This window comes from Octopus sinensis, linkage group LG20 (genome assembly GCF_006345805.1).
Source record: "Octopus sinensis linkage group LG20, ASM634580v1, whole genome shotgun sequence".
Classification (NCBI taxonomy): Eukaryota; Metazoa; Mollusca; class Cephalopoda; order Octopoda; family Octopodidae; genus Octopus; species Octopus sinensis.
In genome coordinates, this window is record NC_043016.1 from 9884303 (window position 1) to 9909778 (window position 25476).

At 36.0% G+C, this 25476-nt stretch overlaps 1 protein-coding gene across 2 annotated transcripts in view; it reads left to right on the plus strand.

Annotated features, from left to right (window-relative positions):
- LOC115222694 (switch-associated protein 70) overlaps positions 1-25476 on the plus strand; it is a 160462-nt gene that overhangs the window by 77364 nt on the left and 57622 nt on the right. For both annotated transcript variants that reach the window (XM_029793016.2, XM_029793014.2), the window contains exon 2: positions 12806-13351. In XM_029793016.2, coding sequence (XP_029648876.1) covers positions 12806-13351 — 546 coding nt within the window. The remainder of the gene's footprint in view (positions 1-12805; positions 13352-25476) is intronic.

Genomic DNA, 25476 nt, shown 5'->3' on the forward strand with positions numbered 1-25476 from the left:
AGATATCTGTCCATGAGGATCGTAACACCAGATAAGAACTGACATTAGGTGCTAGGAAGCCTTATGTTTTATCACAAACTGCCTCTCTAGTGCTGGTAACATGATAAAATGCTCCCAGTTCATACTATAAGACTTAAATTACGTCAGCTATTGTTTCACATATGTTATTGACTAAGTCCATTATCAAAATCATCCCACTGCATTCATTTCGTCTGAGACGACAAATAGTTTTCCTCTGAGTGGTTGTAAGCACTTTCATTTTTAGCTAAGTCCACAACTTTTTCAAATTTCATTTGGAATGAAAAGTGATGGTTGAGAAGGATGGTGAAACCCTCTACTAAACCTGTTGAAAAGAGAGTGAGAGTGGCAAGAATTGCTGAAGTGTATGGGTCTATTAACAGAATGTACATGTGGGCTAGAAAATAGAGCTGGGACAGGGTCTTTATTCACCCTTAATCAGGGTAAAACTGGATTTGGTGGTGGGGTTCTTTGATTGGTCCTTGATACTTTCATTTTCAAACTTTACCATATTCTACATATTGTGTGTATTTTCACTATTTCATTAAATTTCTATGCAGTCTAACCATAGAAAGTCCTTTCATCTGCTTGGCAGAACAGAGCCTTTGCCAAAATCATCATCATATTCTGTAGAATTTTAGTTATGGTCATTTATGTTCTGAGTTCAAATCCAGCTACAGTCAAATTTGTTTTACATCCTTCCAGAGTCAATAAAATAAAAGTACCGATCACATAAAAAGACTAGTATGTATAATTGACTGTTCCTTCATTCCTGAAACTTTTACCTTTGTACATATTTTAGAAATTATAATCATTACTAATCATTATTGAATTGACATAATCGTTAGCACCTCGGACAAAATGTTTAGTGGCAGATAAGTTCCACTAGGACCTGCTGTATGCCAGTCAACATGATATAACACTCCTATAAATTCCAGCTAGATTCCAGGGATCCAAGAGTTGAAGATGGAAGTGGTTCATGGTGTATATGCCACATTAATCATTTTCCCCAGTGTCTCATTGGTTGTTTTTGTCATTTTCGTAATCACTTCACTTAATTAACTATTTCCTCATTATTTATAAAATGAGTAATCAATATTTTTTTCCTCGTTTTTTGTTATAAACTTTTTTTTTCATGTATTTGTTCATGTGATGAACGTGATGCACCAGACTTAGGAATTTGTCTTTTTGTATACTTTGACACAGAACCAATATAAATAATTGCCATCATGTTGGATAGTAATAATAATAATAATAATAATAATAATAATAATATTCGTAATAATAATAATAATTGTTTCAAATTTTGCCATAAGGGTACCAATTTTGTGGGAGGAGATAAGTCAATTACATTGACCCCAGTAGTTCACAGGTTCTTAATTTACTGACCCTGAAAGAATGAAAGACAGTCGACCTCAACAGAATTTGAACACATATCGTAGCAACAGATGAAATACTGCTAGGCATTTCACCCGGCATGCTAACGATTCTGCCAGCTTGCCGCCTTAAAAATAATGGCTTCAAATTTTGCCACAAGGGTAGCAATTTGGGGGGAGGGGATGAGTCGATTACATCAACCCCAGTGTTAAACTGGTACTTATTTTATTGACCCTGAAAGGATGAAAGGTAGTCGATCTCAGCAAATTTGAACTCAGCATTTCGCCCATTGCTACATTCTAAGTATTTCATCCAGTGTGCTAACGATTCTGCCAGCTCGCCATCTTAATAGTAAATTTAATTAACAATAATATTATCATTTATTAAGTAACAAAGACCAGTCATGTGTTTATTCTGTTAATAACCAGCTGCTGGAGTTACATAACCTGAATCTAATAATTACTAATAAACAGTGTGGAATTCATGTTAATTGCTGGAAACAGTGAAGCACCAAACTAAATATCCTTCCTTCCTGTTTTTTTGATCGTGTGCTCAATGGGACATTCCTTAATGGTGTCACAAGATTTTGCCATTTCTGTCTTTTGCTGCCAACCCCACACTGGGCTTAGCCCACCAGCTGAAGTGGGGTTCCAAGGTATGGTGCTAGGAGCCATTGAGTCAAGACCGGTGGTTCCTCTCCTCCTGACTATTCTTGGCAAGGTGCAACTGTCAGGTACCAAAGGAACCACCTCTGTGAGTCAGGGAAATTGAGACTTGTCCACTCTTTAGTGCTAACCCGAGGAATGATTGTTCCAGGATGGGTTCTGGTCAAGTTGTCATCATCATGAATCTATTGTGGGTACATTAGCTTGGCATGGTCCATTCTTCTCCGAGCTATTAACACAAATGTATTCCTCTACTTGAGACACACCTTGGCCCTGAACATTAGGCTGTTAACCTAAGCAGGACCCTCTGCCCTAGCTGCTAACTCCTTGAGAAAACATCTTTAGTCTTTTGCAATGTTTACACCACCATCCCCACACTTGGTTTAACCCACCAGCTGAAGTGGGATTCCAGGGTATTGTGCTAGGGGCCATTGAGACAAGACCAGTGATTCCTCGCCTCTTGTACCAAAGGAACCACCTCTATTCAGAGCCCCCTACACTCCAGACTAAATATAAGCCTAATTATCACCTTTAGGTGAAAGCACATGGCCTAGCGGTTAGGGTGTTGCATTCACAATTGCAAAGTCATTGTTTTGGTTCCCACGCTGGTGGTGTGTTGTGTTCTTGAGCAAGACACTTCATTTTTCATTGCTCCAGTCTACTTAGCTGTCAATGGATTACCTTGCAATAAACTGGCACTCTGTTCAGGAGGAATGTTGGTCTGTGATCACTTTGACACCTGATGCGTAGTACACAATGCACCTGTGCAGACAATTTGATGGAGTGAGGTGAACTAATGTACAGCACATACATTTAATCACTATAAACAAATCATTTGCACAGGTCCTTCGGCAAAAGCTGAACACTCATACATTATCTTCAATGGGAGTCCATCATATATTCACATTTACTGTATTTTAATGTGTATAAGGAACCCTCGTGTATAAGGAATCCCCTAATTATGGGGGCTTAAAAAAGAGATTTAAGGTTTTGTAAGGGATTATAATACTATCCATGTATAAAAAAACTCCCATATTTTTTAACCTAATTTTTGACAAAAAGGGTTCCTTATCCATGTTAAAATACGGTATATGATATATCTACACATGTATTATGTGAAGGCAAATGGCCTGGTGGTTTACGTATTTTACTCATCATTGCAAGATTGTGGTTTCTATTCTTAGATCAGACAGTGCATTGTGCTCTTGAGCAAAACTCTTCATTTCATATTGCTGCTATTTTCTCAGCTGTAAAATGCAGTAACCCTACAACAAAGTGGCTTCCTGTTCAGGTAGGGGAAATGTTGGGATCTCTGTCACTTATATTCCATGGAAAGTGGGTAACTGGACCTATAAACCCTAGGACTTGAGACAGTAATGTCTATTAAATCCACTCACATGATTTTGGTTGGTCTTGGGGCTACAGAAGAAGGCATTTGTTCTTACTGCTTCGCAATAAGTGTAATCCTGATACCACAGAATTCTTTGCCATGCAGCCATATCCATGCCTGTACTTATATATTTTAGGAAAGTTTTAAAATAAATAAATATCAGTGAAATATCTGATTTCTTTTACACTCACTTAAGCCACTACATTTTCAAGTCAGTGCAGTGAAATTCTATCTTTGACCAGGTCACAGTGATATTTCTAAAATTTGACACTTCATGAAGTAAACAAAAAGTTAACATAATGTAAGGTGAAAGTAGTGTTTGAGGACACATTTGGTAATAATTTACTCTGATCAGCTAAAAACAAATGTACCATCAACATCATCATTTAATGTCTGCTTTCCATGCTAGCATGGGTTGGACGATTTAACTGAGGAGTGGCAAGCCAGATGGCTGCACCAGGCTTCAGTCTTGATCTAGCAGTTTCTACAGCTGGATGCCCTTCCTAATGCCAACCACTCCGAGAGTGTAGTGGGTGCTTTTACGTGCCAGTCAGGCAGTACTGGCAACGACCTCGCTCGAATGTTTTTTCACGTGCCACTGGCATAAGTGCCACCGGCATAAGTGCCAGTAAGGCGACAATATTAATATAAAATTATGCACATGTTCATGATAAGCTTTCTTGTAAGATAATTATTTCTGAATCCACTTTCAGCTGAGATGAGTGTTTCAATATAGAACTGGAATCGTTGACATGCCTGCAATAAATTGTCCTTATTAATTTTGAACATCACCTGGACAGTGGTGCTTGTCAGTGGACCTATGGCATTGTGAAAAATCAATTAGTGTCCTTTTCAACAACACCCCAAATATAGTAGTTGATTGGATTTAGATCTGTTGAATCTGGTGGCCACATATTTGGTGTTACATGATCATGAAAATTGTCTAAAGTCCATTCTTGGGTGACGTGGACTTTGTGAGAAGGGGTTGAGTATTGTTGAAACATGTGACCTTTTGCTGTGCACTTCATCCATCCAGTGTCTCCATCAATTCTAAAACCTTATGGAAAGATGTTAGATGGCATAATATGACCTCTGTTCCTCACTACTCCTAAAACCATCACAGTTGCTGGAAACTTAATGTGCATCACTTTGGGTGACGGTGGGGTGGGGGCAGGGACACACCAGAAGGATCTGCACAAAATCTTTTATTTCCTGTTAGACTTTTGGTCTTGGTTGAAGATTTTTCATCGGGGAAGAACCAAAGCAAGCCCTGAACAAACAATTTAAGCACAGATCAGTTTTCCTGTGTCTTTGGGGACATGAATTGACCCCTCCTCGGTATATACAACTTGTATCAAATATCCCCTTGCACCATAGTTCTAATAATCTATTCTGAAACTTGAAGTTCTTTGGCAAAGTCCCTCTTTGATTTTCCAGGATTTTCATTCATGTTTGAGTTTTTTGGATGAATTATGGTGTCCTTTTAGTGTCTGAACATTTTATTTTATTTTTTTTTTTTTACTAGTCTTTGACACAGTTCAGACATTCCTGCCAGACTCTTCCAGTTCTATCTGAACTTGTGTACAAAAGATCTTGTATCATTTAGAAAATTCTCAGTTTCTAATTCGCTGTGTTCTGCACATACAGCTACTATGAGTGCATGTCTTTTCATATCTCATATAAGCATTTTATCTGCCACTGGGGAATCCTAAAGATATAATATTTCACTTGGTTAGTATATTAGTAATATACTGCTTATTAAATGTTCTCAAATATCTCTTACATCTTGTATTTTTTTTTGTTCTTGTTTGTGACTCAAAATGACATTTCTATGTAATTGCTTCAGTTTCAACACATAGTTACAAGTCAACCCCTATGCATTTAAACTGGTCATACCCAGCCCAAATATTTTACTTATATTATTTTCAAACCAACCATATCTGGTCTCTCACACCTACCCTACAGTGTCATTCTAAAAATGAACAAGCGCATCAATGAAATCTCAAGACTAATTCAAAATAACGAATAAATAAGCATTACATTTGACAGAATGACTGAAACAAATGAAAGGAGTGGCTGTGTGGTAAGTAGCTTGCTTACCAACCACATGGTTCCGGGTTCAGTCCCATTACGTGGCATCTTGGGCAAGTGTCTTCTACTATAGCCTCAAGCCGACCAATGCCTTGTGAGTGGATTTGGTAGACGGAAACTGAAAGAAGCCTGTCGTATATATGTATATATATAAATATGTGTGTCTGTGTGTATATTTGTGTCTGTGTTTGTCCCCCTAGCATTGCTTGACAACCAATGCTGGTGTGTTTACGTCCCCGTCACTTAGCGGTTTGGCAAAAAAGACCGATAGAATAAGTACTGGGCTTACAAAGAATAAGTCCCAGGGTCGATTTGCTCGACTAAAGGCGGTGCTCCAGCATGGCCACAGTCAAATGACTGAAACTAGTAAAAGAATAAAGAGAGAGTATATATATATGTATAATATGCAGAAGATTGTAGGATGTGATTTGATGGCATATTGGCTGCTATTTCTAACAAGTCAGGCTACCATAAAGAGGCTCCCTGTTGCCTCTTCCCCATGTGTGTTGCTTTGATGATGGTGATTGTTGTGGGAATGAAGCAACCACAGTGAACCAACTGAGAAGGAACCAACAAAAATGATAAAAACTGAATTCAAGCACAGAGGAGTGTGTATGTGTTATTGTTTAGACTTGGCACATCAAAGAATTGCCAATGTTATTGCTTGTGTTACAAGGGTTAGTCATCAGCTACTAACCAGCCTTTGGTCAGGGACTTGCTGTCACCATCCACCATCTACCCTGTTACTTCTGTGTAAAGGGAATGGTGAGAGACTAACTAATGTTTCCTCCATTCTAACTGGCACAGTAAGCCAGCCAGTGAACCAGCCTGCCTGCCTGCCTGTCAGCCAGTGAACCAACCTGCCACCAAACAAAAACTAAGTCAAGCCAGAAACAAAGCAGAGCTATTAACCCAATTTGCAATCTTTCCAAGAACCAAACCACGTTAACCATAAAAATATGAATAGCAAGCAGCTTATTTTACATGATGATTCTCAAAATAAATATACAATGTCCCACTGCGTGGCATCTTGGGCAAGTGTCTTCTGCTATAGCCCCGGGTTGACCAAAGCCTTGTGAGTGGATTTGGTAGACGGAAACTGAAAGAAGCCTGTTGGATATATGTATATATATATGTATGTGTGTGTGTTTGTGTGTCTGTGTTTGTTCCCCTAGCATTGCTTGACAACCGGTGCTGGTGTGTTTACATTCTCGTAACTTAGTAGTTCGGCAAAAGGGTCTGATAGATAAGTTTTAGGCTTAAAAAAGAAGAAATAGAAAGTCCTGGGGTTGCTACAGCTGACTAAAGTTTCTCCAAGGCCATGCCATTTCATGGCTGTAGTCCGATTGTAACAAGTAAAAGATATATATATATATATATATAATATATTATATATATATATATATATAATATATATATATATATATATATATAAAATTCTTTTTGGGAATGTAAATATTAGGTACTTCAAGATCCAAATTCCAAAATGAATTCCATATTCTCTCAAAAGGTTATAAATTCTTGTGTGAACCCTTTTGTTTACAGATGCACACTCAGAATTGGTCCTTTCACACTGGCCATTCTTCCAATAGTCACCCACATTTCAGCAAACTTGCTACAAGGCAACACTTCCCTCTCTATGTTTCAACTTCCTATTCAAGTGAAACTTGAAAAAGTTGATGAGGGCTTGGCCAAAAAGGAAAGGTAGTAATAATAATAATAATGATAGGCAAAAGTAATAATTGTTATAGTATTTTTCATGTCATGCAAAGCATCTTGTTTTGAATATCCTTGTATATAATAAATAGACATAGAATTTACATAAGCCACAAGTATTGAGAATACTTCAAATTTTTTCTGAAAAATAGTTTTACATGCCAGAGTTTGTTCATAGACAAATCCTGTATCTATAAGCATTTGTTTATAAACAAACTTTGTTTTTGAATATTCAATTGATGCAACTGGAACGTCCTTTATAATCGTTATCACTTTTTTTTTCTTTTTTATAAACAAATATTGCAAGTATGATATAGACGTAACATGTAACTAGATTCATGTAGGATTAGGAAATTCCTGGAATTAATACATTGACGCATTCAAAATGCTGTCATATCCCTGGAAACTAATTGTGCGATTATTAAATATTTGGAATCTTGCTTCTGTGAACATATAATCTCCCTCCTTCTCTTTCTCCCCTTTCTCTCTCTCCCTCCTCCCTCTCTCTCCATGTATATACATGCAGGTGTGGCTGTGTGGTAAGAAGCTTGCTTCCCAACCACATGGTTTTGGTTTCAGTCCCACTGCATGGTACCTTAGGCAAGTGTCTTCTACTATAGCTTTGGGCCAACAAAAGCCTTGTGAGTGGATTTGGTCGATGGAAACTGAAAGAAGCCCGTCCTATATGCGTGTGTGTATCTTTGTCCCTGTGCTTGTCTCCCCACAACTGCTTGACAACCAGTGTTGGTGTGTTTATGTCCCCATAACTTAGCAGTTTGGTAAATGAGATTAATAGAAAGGGGATCCAGTCTAAAAAAGTCAGTCTCAACAAATTCCACCTGAACTGTACAAGCACTGAAAAATGGTTGTTAAATGATGATCATTTACTGTCTGTTATCCATGCTGGAATGGGTTGGATGGTTTGACCAGAGCTGGCAAGCTGGAAGGCTGTATCAGACTCCGGTCTCATTTGGCATGGTTTTCCATAGCTGGATGCTCTTCATATATTTGTTTTAGTCATCTGACTGCAGCCATGCTGGAGCATGGCCTTAAAGGGTTTTAGTTGAACACACACAACATATATATATATATATATATATATAGACGGGCTTCTTTCAGTTTCTGGTTTCCAAATCCACTCACAAGGCTTTGGTTGGCCCAAGCCTATAGTAGACACTTGCCCAAGATGCCATACAATGGGACTGAACCTGGAACCATGTGGTTGGGAAGCAAGCTTCTTACCACACAACCATGACATAGTCATTTTTGTGTTAATCAAATTGCTAAGGTCTTAGTCACTAGTTCTCAGCCAAGGTCCAAAAGATCCCTTCAGGGTTCATCTAAGATTTTGCTAAAATTTATAATGCAATAACTGGTTGAGAAGCCCTTATCCACAGTTATTACTTTCCTTGGTGACTCAGGAATAGCTTGTATGTAATATTTTTGTCCTGAATTCTATAGTTTGATCTTTCCTACCACTAATCACTTTGTTGTGTTCTGTATATAATTCATTACATACTTGAAGTTGTATCTTTGAGAAAACTGAAAGATCTTCTAGATCAGCTGTTTTCAAACTGTGGGTCATGAGATACATAAAATGGGTCATGACAAAGTTTGAAAAATGCTGTTTGAGATCATATTGTTTCCAAATGCACACACTCACACACATACATGCACCATGATTGTGTCTATGTATTTCATACTTTTTTGTTTGTTTGGTGTGTGTGCTTATGTTTGCTGTGTGAGTGTTATGTGTTTGGTGTGTGTGTGCATTTGTTTTTTTTTTGTTTTTTTTTGGGGGGGGGGGTTGTGTGTGTATGTGTGAATATTGTTTTGTGAAACAAGTTTGTTTACGTTCGTAATCTTTCATCTTTCATCAAAAACGCTAAAAAAAACTTTGTCTAAAAGAAAGAAATGTAATTCTTACATCCTTTCATGTTCAAAGAAACCAACTCCATTGATGGTGTAACACTCTAGTAATGCTACTTCTGTGATTGCTCTCACTCTACACTAACCTATTTAAGAAATAAACCCATTCTCGTTTATACATGTTCTGCTGCTACTGTTGTCATTGTTATTTAGCTATAGACTAGCCAAGACCGTACAGTCTTTTCTTTTTCTATATTATCTAGTATGTCCTTGCCTTTTTGTTAAAGACTATGTGATTTGAACGAGATTTGGCTGTTATTATTAGTAAGAGTACAATCATGTAAAACAAGCACCGGCAACCTTTTCCTGAGAACTGGAGCACATCAGACATAATTATCAGGTGCGCTACACTACTGAATGCAGTCAAGATAATTTTTTTGTTAGGTATACCATTCAAAAAGTTTTGCAGTATATACGTTGCCCATTACTGATGATGAAGAAGCTTGAACCTGTGCACAAACTGACCACTTACTCTAGCCTCGGTATTCATTCTCACAGGCTAGGCCATCTTCCATAGATAATTCTGCATTTTGGACTCTCTTTGTGATCAATGTAGGTCAGATCTAATTTCAAACCAGTTTTCATTCTTCAGGTGAAAATTTTAGATATTTAAACAAGATTTTGGTGTGAGAGCTGTGTTACTGAACCGCTGCTATATTCCCAACCACCAACAATGAGTGTATGTGTACATACATGTATAATTGTGTGTCTGTGTGTCCTTGTTTAACATCCGCCTTCCATGCTAGCACGGGTTGGGTATGTATGTGTGTATATGTACAGAGTGTGATGGGTAAATTGTTGCCATTTTATATTTTTAATTTCATGTATGCACATTGTTTTGATTTTGTCAACTATAGGCGCAGGAGTGGCTGTGTGGTAAGTAGCTTGCTAACCAACCACATGGTTCCGGGTTCAGTCCCACTGCGTGGCATCTTGGGCATGTGTCTTCTGCTATAGCCCCGGGCCGACCAATGCCTTGTGAGTGGATTTGGTAGACGGAAACTGAAAGAAGCCTGTCGTATATATGTATATATATATATATGTTTGTGTGTGTGTTTGTCCCCCTAGCATTGCTTGACAACCGATGCTGGTTTGTTTACGTCCCCGTCACTTAGCGGTACGGCAAAAGAGACCGATAGAATAAGTACTGGGCTTACAAAGAATAAGTCCCAGGGTCGATTTGCTCGACTAAAGGCGGTGCTCCAGCATGGCCACAGTCAAATGACTGAAACAAGTAAAATAGAGTAAATAGTACACAGTACAGTAGGGTTAGTTAGGCACCATCTGTGAGAAAAACAGCACAATTGGTTCTGCCAGAAATTTGTAAACAGCATGTTGTACTGCTTGGCATTAGCACCGGAAGCTCCAATACGAACATTTTAGAGTGTTTGGGTGTCAATTTGAGAACAGTGCAGTGGATTCAGAAAGAGTTGGATGACTCTAATGGTGATTACGAAGGTACGTCAGCTCGGAAAACTTACTCTGATCATTCAGATAAGCAAAGAACTCCTGAATTTGTCGGGATTGTTGTCAATCATAACCTTGATTTCACCAAGTCAGTCAGGTCCATTGCCAGGGACATGGGAGTGCCAGAGTTTCTTATCAAGCAGGTAGTGCATGAAGACATTCGGTATTCCTCATGCAATATAAGAAAGGGCCAATTTTTATCCCATGCCATCAAGGACAAGAGGAAAAGCCATGCTACGAAGCTTTTAAACAAACTCGGGCATGCCTTCCAACCAAACATTCTTTGGTTTTTCTAAGACAAGAAAAATTTCTGCCAAGATCAGATGGTGAACACACAGATCAAGCATTGATTTGCTGTGTCCCCAAAACATGTACCAAGGGTGATCAAAATCAAATATTCAGTCAACATCATGGTGTTTCGAGTGATCACTAGTGATGGTGACGTTATGCTTCCATTCATCTCCCCACATGACCTCACACTCAACACTCAGGTCTACATCAAGTGCCTGGAGGAGGTAGTGCTGCTCTGGGTCAAGAAGGTGGCTCCTGGAAGACCCTGTGTCTGGCAACAGGACTCTGACAGGTTCTCCTGCTTGTGTGGCATGATGCAAACAATTTCTGCAACCACACCACTCCTAACATCTGGCCACCTATCTCTCCAGACTGTAAAGCTCTTGTGGGAGTGCTATGTAAATGCATCAACATGGTGCCACATCAAAGCGCCCGTGCAGTGCCATGTAGAAGCACCCATGCTGCACCATATAAAAGCACTGAGCACACACTGTAAAGTGGTTGGTGTTAGGAAGGGCATCGAGCCATAAAAACCATAACAAATCAGATTGGAGTTTGTGCAGCTCCCCAGCTTGTCAGCTCTGGTCAAACTGTCCAATCCATGACAGCAAAGACAAAGGACATTAAATGATGATGATATCATAATCCTTTCTAGAATAGGCTAATTACATGAAATTTTGTGAGTGGAGGGCTAAGTTTATTGAACCAACCCAACCCTTCCTCCAGTATGCAACTTGTGCTTATTTTATCAACTCTGAAAGGATGGAAGGCAAAGTTCACATCCAGGGTTCAAATTTTGCTGAGGTTAAGATGGACTATAAGATGGACATAGGCGGCAAGCTGGCAGAAATGTTAGCACGCTGGGCGAAATGCTTAGCAGTATTTCATCAGCTGCTATGTTCTAAGTTCAAATTCCGCCGAGGTCGACTTTGCTTTTCATCCTTTCGGGGTCGATAAATTAAGTACCAGTTATGCACTGGGGTCGATATAATCGTCTTAATCCATTTGTCTGTCCTTGTTTGTCTTTATGTTTAGCCCCTTGTGGGTAGTAAAGAAATTGGTATTTTATCTGCCACTATGTTCTGAGTTCAAATTCTGCTGAGGTTGACTTTGCCTTTCATCCTTTCGGGGTCGATAAATTAAGTACCAGTTACGCGCTGGAGTCTATGTAATCGTCTTAATCCCTTTGACTATCCTTGTATGTCCCCTCTGTGTTTATCCCCCTTTATGACGAACTCATTAAGGATGTTATGAAAAAGGTATGTATGTTTATATATATATATATATATTTTTTTTTTTAATGCATGTTGTGCTCATGTCAAAATCGTAGGTTCAATTTCTGTATCGGGTGGCAAATTGTGTCTTGAGCAAAGTACTTTGTGTCACATTAGTCCAGTTTACTCAACTCAAAGAAGAGTTTATCCCCCTTGTGGGTAGTAAAGAAATAGGTATTTTGTCTGCTGCTACATTCTAAGTTCAAATTCTACCGAGGTCGACTTTGCCTTTCATCCTTTTGGGGTCGATAAATTAAGCACCAGTTATGCACTGGGGGGTCAATGTAATCGACTTAATCCCTTTGACTGTCCTTGTATGTCCCCTCTGTGTTTAGCCCCCTTGTGGGTAGTAAAGAAATAGGTATTTTGTCTGCTGCTACATTCTAAGTTCAAATTCCCCTCTATGTTTAGCCCCTTGTGGGCAATAAAGAAATAAGATGGACAATATGCTGCTTAGCATTTTGTCCAGCATGCTAACATTTCTTCTGGTTTTAATGTGTGTATCATTGTCTGCTAGATTTTTTTTTAATTCAGGACAATTTTTATGCTTTTTTTTAATTCATTTCTTTTCTCTTTTTTCTTGCAAGGTTTTAACCAATAATCTCGGAAATGAATTAGGATTTTTAAAATCGGAAGAAAAGTTAGACAAATGTAGTTCCACAGAATTAAATTTCGAAGAATATTTGAAACTGCTAAAATCAGAAGTTTTTACTGACAGTCATTTAAGTTTCACACCAAAAGCAGAATCTATCAAAGAAATATGTTGGATACTTTGCAAGAATAAAGTCTGGGAATTTCCTGATCAGCCTAAACTGAAATCTTCCGATGCTTTCACACTCTGGAAGCTGTTCAATTTTCTAAGTGAGAGAGATGAAAACGGGCAATACATGTTACCTTTGTCGGTGGACAGAGCTGAGATTGAACACTTGTTTGATCGGTTTGGTCATGTTACTGGTCAACGACCAGACCAGAAATCTATGGAAGGTGCATTAAATAAAGAAAGTGAAAGATTTCTTTTCCCAAAATTACTCAGCCTTTTTCAGAATCAATATCTTAATAGGCTGGTAGATGATGAAATATCGATGGGATTAAATGAAATTTATGACGAACTCATTAAGGATGTTATGAAAAAGGTATGTATGTTTATATATATATATATTTTTTTTTTTAATGCATGTTGTGCTCATGTCAAAATCGTAGGTTCAATTTCTGTATCGGGTGGCAAATTGTGTCTTGAGCAAAGTACTTTGTGTCACATTAGTCCAGTTTACTCAACTCAAAGAAGAGTTTCCTATCAAGTGCTAGAACTGTCCTCTCTCTCTTTCTTTCTGTCTCTATTTCTTTCTGTCTTTCTCTCTTTCTTTCTGTCACTGTCTTTCTCTATTTCTTTCTGTCTCTGTCTTTCTCACTTTCTGTCTCTGTCTTTCTCTCTTTCTTTGTCACTGTCTTTCTCTCTATCTATCTTTATGTATATGTCTTTATATCTTTCTATGTCTTTCTCTATTTCTGTCTATCACTGTCTTTCTTCTGTTTCTGTATTGTATTTCTTTCTTCTGTCTCTGTATTATATATTTCTGTATGTAACTGTCTTTCTTTTTCTGTCTCTGTCTTATCTATTTCTTTCTGTCTCTGTATTTCTCTCTTTATTTCTGTCTGTATTTATTATTTATGTATCTGTCACTGTATTTCTATCTCTCTCTTTATGTCTCTGTCTTCCTCTCTTTCTATATCTGTATTCTCTATTTAGTCTGTCAATGTCTTTATATATTTCTGTATGTCACTGTCTTTATTTATTAGTATCTGTCTTTCTCTCTTTCTTCTGTATCTGTATTCTCTATTTCTGTCTGTCACTGTTTTTCTTTCTTTATGTATCTGTTCTTTCTATATTTATTTATGTCTATGTATTTATCTTTATTATGTATAGTATTTATATCTATTTTTTTGTCTGTATTCTCTATTTATGTATGTCACTGTCCTATATATCTCTTTATGTCTATGTCTTTCTCTCTTATATATCTGTTTCTCTATTTCTGTCTGTCACTGTCTTTATCTATTTCTGTATGTCACTGTCTTTATTCTTTTGTTATCTGTATTCTATCTTTTTTCTTTCTGTCTATGTCTTTATCTATTTCTGTCTGTCACTGTCCTTATCTATCTCTATCTTTCCGTCTCTGTATTCCTCTATTCTATATCTGTCTTTATATATTTATGTATGTCACTGTCTTTCTATCTATCTCTTTATGTCTATGTATTTATCGATTTATTTTGTATGTATTTATCTATTTATGTATGTAACTGTCTTCTCTCTCATCTTTATGTATATGTATTTATATCTTATATATATGTATTATATATTATGTCGGAACTGTATTTATCTATTTATGTCTGTCAATGTATTTATTTATTATGTCTATGTCTTTATATATTTATGTATGTAAATGTCATTATATATCATATATTTTGTCTATGTATTTATATATTTCTATATATGTATTTCTATATTTATGTCTGTAAATGTATTTATTTATTTATTTATGTATTTATCTATTTATGTATGTAAATGTATTTATTATATATTTTTGTATTTTTGTATTTACTATTTATTTGTATTATATCTCTATTTTCTGTCATGTATTCTATCTTTATTTATGTATCTGTCTTTATATATTTATGTATGTCAATGTCTTTATTTCTATATTTTTGTATTTTGTCTTTATATATTATTTGTATTTATATCTTTATTTATGTAATGTATTTATATATATATTTCTGTAAATGTATTTCTATCTATATTTATGTAAATGTATTTCTATATCTATTTATGTAACTGTTTATCTCATTTATTTTGTCAATGTATTTATATATTTCTTTATGTATATGTATTTATATATTTATGTATGTAAATGTCTTATTTATCTATTTTTGTATTTTGTATTTATATATTTATTTATGTAAATGTATTTATATATTATTTCTGTATGTATTTCTATCTCTATTTCTGTCTATCTTTATTTCTGTATTTATATATCTTTATGTCTATATATCTATTTCTGTATATGTCTTTATCTATTTATTTATGTAAATGTATTTATATATTTATTTATATATGTATTATATATTTATGTCTGTAACTGTATTTATTTATCTATTTTTGTTTTTTGTCTTTCTCTATTTTCTTTGTATTAATATTTCTTTCTGTAAATGTATTTATCTATATATTTATGTAAATGTATTTCTATATTTATTTATGTATATGTATTTATATATTTATGTCTGTAATGTATCTTATATATTTTTTGTCTTTATCTCTTTCTTTGTATTTATATATTTATTTATGTAAATGTATTATCTATATTCTTTCTGTATATGTCTTTCTATATATATTTCTGTATCTGTATTTATCTCTTTATTTATGTAACTGTATTTATATATTTCTTTCTGTATCTGTCTTTCTATATTTATGTATGTAACTGTATTTATTATCTATTTTTGTATTTTTGTGTTTTCTATCTTTTTGTATTTATATAATGTCTTTATATTTTCTATGTATTTCTATATTTATTTATGTATGAAATGTATTATTATCTATTTTTGTTTTTGTATTTATATATTTCTTGTCTTTCTCTATCTTATTTTATGTATATGTATTTCTATCTATTTCTGTATATCTTTATTTATGTATTTATATATTTATGTCTATATCTCTATTATGTCTCTGTATTTATCTCTCTCTTTTATGTATATGTCTTTATATATTTATTTCTGTAAATGTATTTCTCTATTTTATTCTGTCTATATCTGTTTCTCTATTATGTCTGTCAATGTCTTTCTTTCTCTTTTGTCTTTTTGTATTCTCTCTTTCTTTGTCTTTTATCTCTTTCTTTGTACTGTCTTTCTATTCATTTATGTAACTGTCTTTCTCTCTTTCTTTCTGTCTCTGTATTTATTATTTCTGTCTGTCACTGTATTTCTTTATCTCTTTTTGTCTTTTTGTATTTCTCTCTTTCTTTGTCTTTCTATCTCTCTTTTGTATCGTCTTTCTCTATATCTTTCTGTATCTATTTCTTTCTGTCTTTCTCTATCTTTTGTCTCTCTCTCTCTTTCTGTCTCTGTCTTCCTATCTTTCTATCTATGTCTTTCTATATATGTATGTCACTGTCTTTCTATATTCTGTCTGTCACTGTCTTTCTTTTTATTTGTCTCTGTATTCTCTATTTTTTTCTGTCTCTGTCTTTCTCTATTTCTGTCTGTCACTGTTTCTTTATTTCTGTCTCTGTATTATCTCTTTCTTTCTGTCTCTGTCTTTCTCTCTTTCTTTCTGTCTCTGTCTTTCTCTCTTTCTTTCTGTCTGTCTTTCTCTATTTCTGTCTGTCACTGTCCTTCTCTCTCTCTTTCTGTCTCTGTCTTTCTCTCTTTCTATCTCTGTCTTTCTCTATTTCTGTCTGTCACTGTCTTTCTCTATTTCTGTCTGTCACTGTCTTTCTTTCTTTCTGTCTCTGTCTTTCTCTCTTTCTTTCTTTCTGTCTCTGTCTTTCTCTATTTCTGTCTGTCACTGTCCTTCTCTCTCTCTCTCTTTCCGTCTCTGTCTTCCTCTCTTTCTATCTCTGTCTTTCTCTATTTCTGTCTGTCACTGTCTTTCTCTCTCTCTCTTTCTGTCTCTGTCTTTCTCGCTTTCTTTCTGTCTGTCTTTCTCTATTTCTGTCTGTCACTGTCCTTCTCTCTCTTTCTGTCTGTCTTTCTCTCTTTATATCTATGTCTTTCTCTATTTCTGTATGTCACTGTCTTTATCTATTTGTCTGAACTGTCTTTCTTCTTTCTGTATGTCTTTCTATATTTCTGTATGTAATGTCTTCTATCTCTCTCTTTATGTCTCTGTATTTCTCTCTTTATATATCTGTATTTCTATATTATGTCTGTAAATGTATTTATTTATTTATTTATGTATTTATCTATTCTGTTGTCAATGTATTTATTTCTATCTTTTTGTATTTTTGTCTTTCTCTATTTATTTGTCTTTCTCTCTCTCTTTCTGTAAATGTATTTCTCTATTTATTATGTATCTGTCTTTCTATATTTCTGTCTGTAACTGTATTTATTCATCTTTTTGTATTTTGTCTTTCTCTATTTTTGTCTTTCTATCTTTTTTTCTGTAACTGTGTCTCTATCTATCTTTCTGTCACTGTATTTTCTCTCTATCTTTATGTCAATGTCTTTATATCTATATTCTGTAAATGTATTATCTATTTCTTTATGTAATGTATTTCTATCTTATTTATGTCTATGTATTTATATATTCTGTCTGTCAATGTATTCTTTCTCTCTTTTTGTTTTTTGTCTTTCTCTCTTTCTTTCTGTCACTGTCTTTCTCTATTCTTTCTGTCTGTATTCTATATCTATTCTGTATCTATTTCTTTTATGTCTTTATATATCTTTATGTCTCTATCTCTCTTTCTGTCTCTGTCTTTCTCTCTTTCTTTTGTCCCTGTCTTTCTCTCTTTCTTTCTATCTGTATTCTCTATTTAGTCTGTAACTGTCTTTCTTTCTCTATTTTTGTATTTTTGTCTTTCTCTCTTTATTTGTCTTTCTATCTTTATTTCTGTACTGTCTTTCTCTCTCTCTTTATGTCCCTGTCTTCTCTTTATTTCTGTCTCTGTCTTTCTCTATTTATGTATGTACTGTCTTTTTATATCTTTTTGTATTCTCTATTTATTGTATTTCTCTCTTTCTTTCTGTAAATGTTTTTCTATCTCTTTATGTCTCTGTCTTTATCTCTCTCTTCTGTCTCTGTCTTTCTATCTTTCTTTCTGTCCCTGTCTTTCTCTCTTTCTTTCTGTCTCTGTCTTTCTTATTCTGTCTGTCACTGTCTTTATTTCTCTTTTTGTCTTTTTCTTTCTATCTTTCTTTGTCTTTCTCTCAATGTCTTTCTCTCTTTCTTTCTGTCTCTGTCTTTCTCTATTTTGTCTGTCACTGTCTTTTTTTTCTCTTTTTGTATTTTTGTATTTCTCTCTTTCTTTGTCTTTCTCTCTCTCTTTCTGTCTCTGTATTTCTATCTCTATTTCTGTCTCTCTTTCTTTCTGTTCTTCTCATCTTTTCTGTATCTCTCTCTCTTTCTGTCTCTGTCTTTCTCTCTCTCTTCTGTCTCTGTCTTTCTCTCTTTTTCTGTCCCTGTCTTTCTCTCTTTCTTTCTGTCTCTGTTTCTCTATTTCTGTCTGTAAATGTCTTTATTTCTTTTTGTCTTTTTGTCTTTCTCTTTCTTTGTCTTTCTCTCTTTCTTTCTGTTACTGTCTTTCTCTTTCTCTTTCTGTCACTGTCTTTCTCTTTCTTTTGTCTCTGTATTCTCTATTTCTGTCTGTCACTGTCTTTCTTTCTCTCTTTTTGTCTTTTTGTCTTTCTCTCTTTCTTTGTCTTTCTCTCTCTCTTTCTGTCTCTGTCTTTCTCTCTCTCTTTCTGTCTCTCTTTCTTTCTGTCTTTCTCTCTCTTTCTGTCTCTCTCTCTCTTTCTGTCTCTGTCTTTCTCTCTCTCTTTCTGTCTCTGTCTTTCTCTCTTTCTTTCTGTCCCTGTCTTTCTCTCTTTCTTTCTGTCTCTGTCTTTCTCTATTTCTGTCTGTCACTGTCTTTCTTTCTCTTTTTGTCTTTTTGTCTTTCTCTCTTTCTTTGTCTTTCTCTCTTTCTTTCTGTTACTGTCTTTCTCTTTCTCTTTCTGTCACTGTCTTTCTCTCTTTCTTTCTGTCTCTGTCTTTCTCTATTTCTGTCTGTCACTGTCTTTCTTTCTCTCTTTTTGTCTTTTTGTCTTTCTCTCTTTCTTTGTCTTTCTCTCTTTCTTTCTGTCACTGTCTTTCTCTCTCTTTCTGTCTCTCTTTCTTTGTCTTTCTCTCTCTTTCTGTCTCTGTCTTTCTCTCTCTCTTTCTGTCTCTGTCTTTCTCTTTCATTCTGTCCATGTCTTTCTCTCTTTCTTTCTGTCCCTGTCTTTCTCTCTTTCTTTCTGTCCCTGTCTTTCTCTCTTTCTTTCTGTCTCTGTCTTTCTCTATTTCTGTCTGTCACTGTCTTTCTTTCTCTCTTTTTGTCTTTTTGTCTTTCTCTCTTTCTTTGTCTTTCTCTCTTTCTTTCTGTCACTGTCTTTCTCTCTCTCTTTCTGTCCCTGTCTTTCTCTCTTTCTTTCTGTCTCTGTCTTTCTCTATTTCTGTCTGTCACTGTCTTTCTTTCTCTCTTTTTGTCTTTTTGTCTTTCTCTCTTTCTTTCTGTCACTGTCTTTCTCTCTCTCTTTCTGTCTCTGTCTTTCTCTCTCTCTTTCTGTCTCTCTCTCTATCTGTCTCTGTCTTTCTCTCTCTCTTTCTGTCTCTGTCTTTCTCTCTTTCTTTCTGTCTCTGTCTTTCTCTCTCTCTTTCTGTCTCTGTCTTTCTCTCTGTCTCTCTCTCTCTTTCAATAAATAAATAAATAAATAAATAAATAGAAATATTGTACCATCATAACATCTAAATACTGGAGAAACAGAATTGAATATCTTTTTTTCTTTATTATCATTTTTACCAAACGTATTTTTATGTCACGTGAAATGCCGTAACAGCATAAGAATGAGGTTTGGAAATTCTTTTTTTTTATTTTATTTATTTTTTATTTTATTCCATTAAACCCAGCAACTTATATCACGCAATTTCACTTTTTGGTTCTTTTTATTCTTCCATTCAATTCATTTTATTTTATTTTTGTTTCATCATCTTACACATGTTTAGTGTTTTCACAACCTAGTTTCCAATGATCTATCACCCCTGAGTCATCTAATTTAAATCTGCTGCACCCTCAGATTTTATATGTGTGTGTGTGTGTGTGTGTAATTATATATATATATATATTGTCTCTGTTTGTGTGAGTGAGGTGCAGGAGTGGCTGTGTGGTAAGTAGCTTGCTAAACAACCACATGGTTCCGGGTTCAGTCCCACTGCGTGGCATCTTGGGCAAGTGTCTTCTGCTATAGCCCCGGGCCGACCAATGCCTTGTGAGTGGATTTGGTAGACGGAAACTGAAAGAAGCCTGTCGTATATATGTATATATATATATGTGTCTGTGTTTGTCCCCCTACCATTGCTTGACAGCCGATGCTAGTGTGTTTACGTCCCCGTTACTTATCGGTTCGGCAAAAGAGACCGATAGAATAAGTACTAGGCTTACAAAAGAATAAGTCCCGGGGTCGATTTGCTCGACTAAAGGCGGTGCTCCAGCATGGCCGCAGTCAAATGACTGAAACAAGTAAAAGAGTAAAGAGTATATATATTGTCTCTGTTTCTGTGAGTGAGTGCACATGTGTGTGTGTGTGTGTTAGAATTCTTAGCTGTTCTTTAACCCTAGGTTGATCCATCCCATATGGAGCAGCAAACTCATAAATCTAAGTACTGGTTCGATCTATTCTTTCATTTCTTTTGAATCCATAATTACATTTTTTTATTTATTTATTTATTTTTTTTTTTACTTGTTTCGGTCATTTGACTGCAGCCATGCTGGAGCACCATCTTGAAAGGTTTTAGTCTAACAGATCAACCCAAGGATTTATTTAAGTCTTATACTTATTCTGTTAGACTCTGTTCCTGAACTGCTAAGTTATGGGGGATGTAAACAAACCAACATTGTCTGTGTTTGTCCCCTCCACCATCACTTGATAATTTATGTTGGCGTGTTTATGTCCCTTAAACTTGGCGGTTTGGCAAAAGAGACCAACAGAATAAGTACTAGGCTTACAAAGAATAAGTCCTGGGGTCAGTTTGCTCGACTAAAGGTGGTGCCCCAGCATGGCCGCAGTCAAATGACTGAAGTGTGTGAAAGAGTAAGAGCATTGGTGTTGACTTGAAGCTGATGGCCCAGCATGGCAGCAAATACAGTGACTGGAACAATTAAAAAAATATATCATTTGAGGGTATATTTTGTCTGCTACTTCTAGCATGTGTGAGCAGCCATAAGGTTTCCCCCATTACTTTCTGGCAAGTTTGTTTGTTGTTTTTTTTTTTTTTTGTTAACCTTAGGTCAACCCTGGTCAAAAAGACTTACTAGTGGGCTGTGATAATTGCAAAAGTAGGTGGACAAATTGCTATGAGTTTGTTACCTTTTTTTGATACAAACTTGCTTGTGGCCATCCTGTGTTTTATTATCAAACTTCCTGTTATTATCCTGTATATTTTCGTTCAGAGATGTCTAGTAAATACATATTTGAACAAAAATATACATTCACTGTACTCTTGAGGTATCTGTCACTTATTTCTAACCTGAAATACTTCGTTCACGATGTTATTCTCATTTTCTGTCATTAACGATCAGTAACTATCATTTCTACCAGTAGCTTCATAATAAATCAGAACTGATCCAAAATAATGTGTGTACTTATTCTTCTTTATATAATTCTTTATTTTTGAATCTGTATTACTCTTACTCTTTTACTTGTTTCAGTCATTTGACTATGGCCATGCTGGAGCACTGCCTTTAGTCGAGCAAATCGACCCCGGGACTTATTCTTTTTGTAAGCCCAGTACTTATTTTATCGGTCTCTTTTGCCGAACCGCTAGGTGACGGGGACGTAACACACAAGCATCGGTTGTCAAACAATGCTAGGGAGACAAACACAAACATATATATATATATATATTATATATATATATATATTATATATATATATAATATATATATTATTATATATATATATAATATATATATATACGACAGGCTTCTTTCAGTTTCCGTCTACCAAATCCATTCACAAGGCATTGGTCGGCCCAGGGCTATAACAGAAGACACTTGCCCAAGATGCCACGCAATGGGACTGAACCCAGAACCATGTGGTTGGTTAGCAAGCTACTTACCACACAGCCACTCCTGCGCCTATATATTTTTTTTTGCATGGAAACTAAACTAAAAAAAAAAATTGTATGTTAAGAGGTTAAAGTAATCTGAATTTTAAAACTTCCTATCAAAATTTCACATTAATTTATTTTCCAAAAAATCAGCTTGACCTTTTAGTATTTAAACTGACTTTATCTGGCCCAAATATTCTACATGCTCCATTTTCAAGCCAGTCAGATCTAACCTCTCACGCCTACCCTACCATGTTATTCTAAAGATAAGTGATAACTTCATCGAAATCTCAGTTACGAGATAATGCAGGATTTATTCAAAACAAATGTGAATAAACAAGCATTACATTTTGACTGGATAATCTGAAGCTAAAGAGTTAATAGTCACTTATTTTACTAAATTCTTCATTTCCAAATAATCCGTTATTTTCAAATAATCTCTCTATATCATATCTTTTACTTTTTTCGGTCTTTGGACTGTGGCCATGCTGGGGCACTACCTTGAAGGGCTTTAGTTGAACAAATCAATCACAGTATATCTTTTATCTTTGACTTGTTTCAGTCATTGGACTGTGGCCATGCTGGGGCACCACCTTGAAGGGTTTTAGTTGAACAAATCAATCCCAGTATATCTTTTATCTTTTACTTGTTCAGTCATTGGACTGTGGCCATGCTGGGGCACCACCTTGAAGGGTTTTAGTTGAACAAATCAATCCCAGTATATCTTTTATCTTTTACTTGTTTCAGTCATGGACTGTGGCCATGCTGGGGCACCACCTTGAAGGGTTTTAATTGAACAAATCAATCCCAGTATATCTTTTATCTTTTACTTGTTTCAGTCATTGGACTGTGGCCATGCTGGGGCACCACCTTGAAGGGCTTTAGTTGAACAAATCAATCCCAGTATATCTTTTATCTTTTACTTGTTTCAGTCATGGACTGTGGCCATGCTGGGGCACCACCTTGAAGGGCTTTAGTTAACAAATCAATCCAGTATATCTTTTATCTTTTACTTGTTTCAGTCATTGGACTGTGGCCATGCTGGGGCACCACCTTGAAGGGTTTTAATTGAACAACACAATCCCAGTATATCTTTTATCTTTCACTTGTTTCAGTCATTGGACTGTGGCCATGCTGGGGCACCACCTTGAAGGGTTTTAATTGAACAAATCAATCCCAGTATATCTTTTATCTTTTACTAGTTTCAGTCATTGGACTGTGGCCATGCTGGGGCAGCACCTTGAAGGGTTTTAGTTGAACAAATCAATCCCAGTATATCTTTTATCTTTTACTAGTTTCAGTCATTGGACTGTGGCCATGCTGGGGCACCACCTTGAAGGGCTTTAGTTGAACAAATCAATCACAGTATATCTTTTATCTTTTACTAGTTTCAGTCATTGGACTGTGGCCATGCTGGGGCACTACCTTGAAGGGCTTTAGTTGAACAAATCAATCACAGTATATCTTTTATCTTTTACTAGTTTCAGTCATTGGACTGTGGCCATGCTGGGGCACTACCTTGAAGGGCTTTAGTTGAACAAATCAATCACAGTATATCTTTTATCTTTTACTTGTTTCAGTCATTGGACTGTGGCCATGCTGGGGCACCACCTTGAAGGGTTTTAGTTGAACAAATCAATCACAGTATATCTTTTATCTTTTACTTGTTTCAGTCATTGGACTGTGGCCATGCTGGGGCACCACCTTGAAGGGTTTTACTTCAACAGATCAATCCCAGTATATCTTTTATCTTTTACTTGTTTCAATCATTGGACTGTGGCCATGCTGGGGCACCACCTTGAAGGGTTTTAGTTGAACAAATCAATCTTAGTATATCTTTTACTTGTTTCTGTCATTGGACTGTGGCCATGCTGGGGCACCACCTTGAAGGGTTTTAGTTGAACAAATCAATCCCAGTATATCTTTTACTTGTTTCTGTCATTGGACTGTGACCATGCTGGGGCACTACCTTGAAGGCTTTTAGATGAACAAATCAATCCTAGTATATCTTGTTTTACACATTAGATTGAAAGAATTTAGTCTAACAGATCAACCCCAGGATTTATTTAAGTCTTATACTCGTCCTGTCAGATTCTGTTCCTGAACTGCTAAGTTATGGGGATGTAAACAAACCAACATTGTTTGTCAAGTAGTGTTGGGTGGATGTACAAGCACACACATGCACACACACACATACACACACACACACACACTTCTATATATATGGCAGGCTTCTTCAGTTTCCATCTACCAATATATAACTCGCAAGGCAATGGTCAGCATGGGGCTATAGTAGATGACTTGGCTTAGGTGCTGTGGAAACTATTTGCTTGTTACCACAAAAAGAGATAAATATCTCAGTATCACGATACGATGGAAAGATGGCTGACCAGAAATACTAACTTCAATGCAACAAAGAACATAGCAATATGATATCATCATCATCATCATCGTCTAGCGTTCGCTTTCCATGCTAGCAGGGGTTGGACGGTTCAACTGGGGTCTGGGAAGCCAGAAGGCTGCACAAGGCCCAGTTTGATCTGGCAATGTTTCTACAGCTGGATGCCCTTCCTAACGCCAACCACTCCATGAGTCTTGTGGAAACTATATCACAAAGGAGATAAATACTTCAATATCAAGATATTAGGGTAAATAACTGACTGGAAATACAGAATTCAATTGCAGCAACTGTGTTTGCCATTAAATGACAATTTCTATAAGGAACTTTTTGACATATTTACAATTAGTGAGTTCTTATTCTTTTTCGTTTTCTTCTCTTCGACTGGTAGTTCTTGTCTAGATATCCAAACCTCAACTGACCTGTAGTTCCTTCCTTTACATCTCTAACTTGTTAATACATGCCACGCTGCAAACCACGCCGTGACACATGCCACACAACAGGGCTGGACCCAAAACCATGTTACTGTAAAGCATAGGGTTCAGATTTCTCAGTCTGAGAACCATTGATTTGAGGTATTCCAACTATAACCACCACCATCATCTTCTTTTAGAGCCCATCTTCCATGCTGATTTGACAGGATCCAGTGGGTCAGACGTCCGCATTATGCTCCAATCATCTGTTTTGGGTAATTAGTTTCTACAGATGGACACCCTCCCTGACATCAACCAGTTTACAGTGTGTAGCGGCAGCACTAGTAAAGTCACTATGTGGGTTGCAAGACTAAGGTCCCCTAGAAACGTTAGCACTCTGGGCGAAATGCGTAGCTGCATTTCGTCTGCTGTTACGTTGTGAGTTCACATTCCGCCGAGGTTGACTTTGCCTTTCATCCTTTCGGGGTCGATAAATTAATTACCAGTTACGCACTGAAGTCTATGTAATTGACTTAATCCCTTTGTCTGTCCCCTCTATGTTTAGCCCCTTGTGTGCAATAAAGAAATATACCTTAAAGAAGGAAGTAGTTTTTA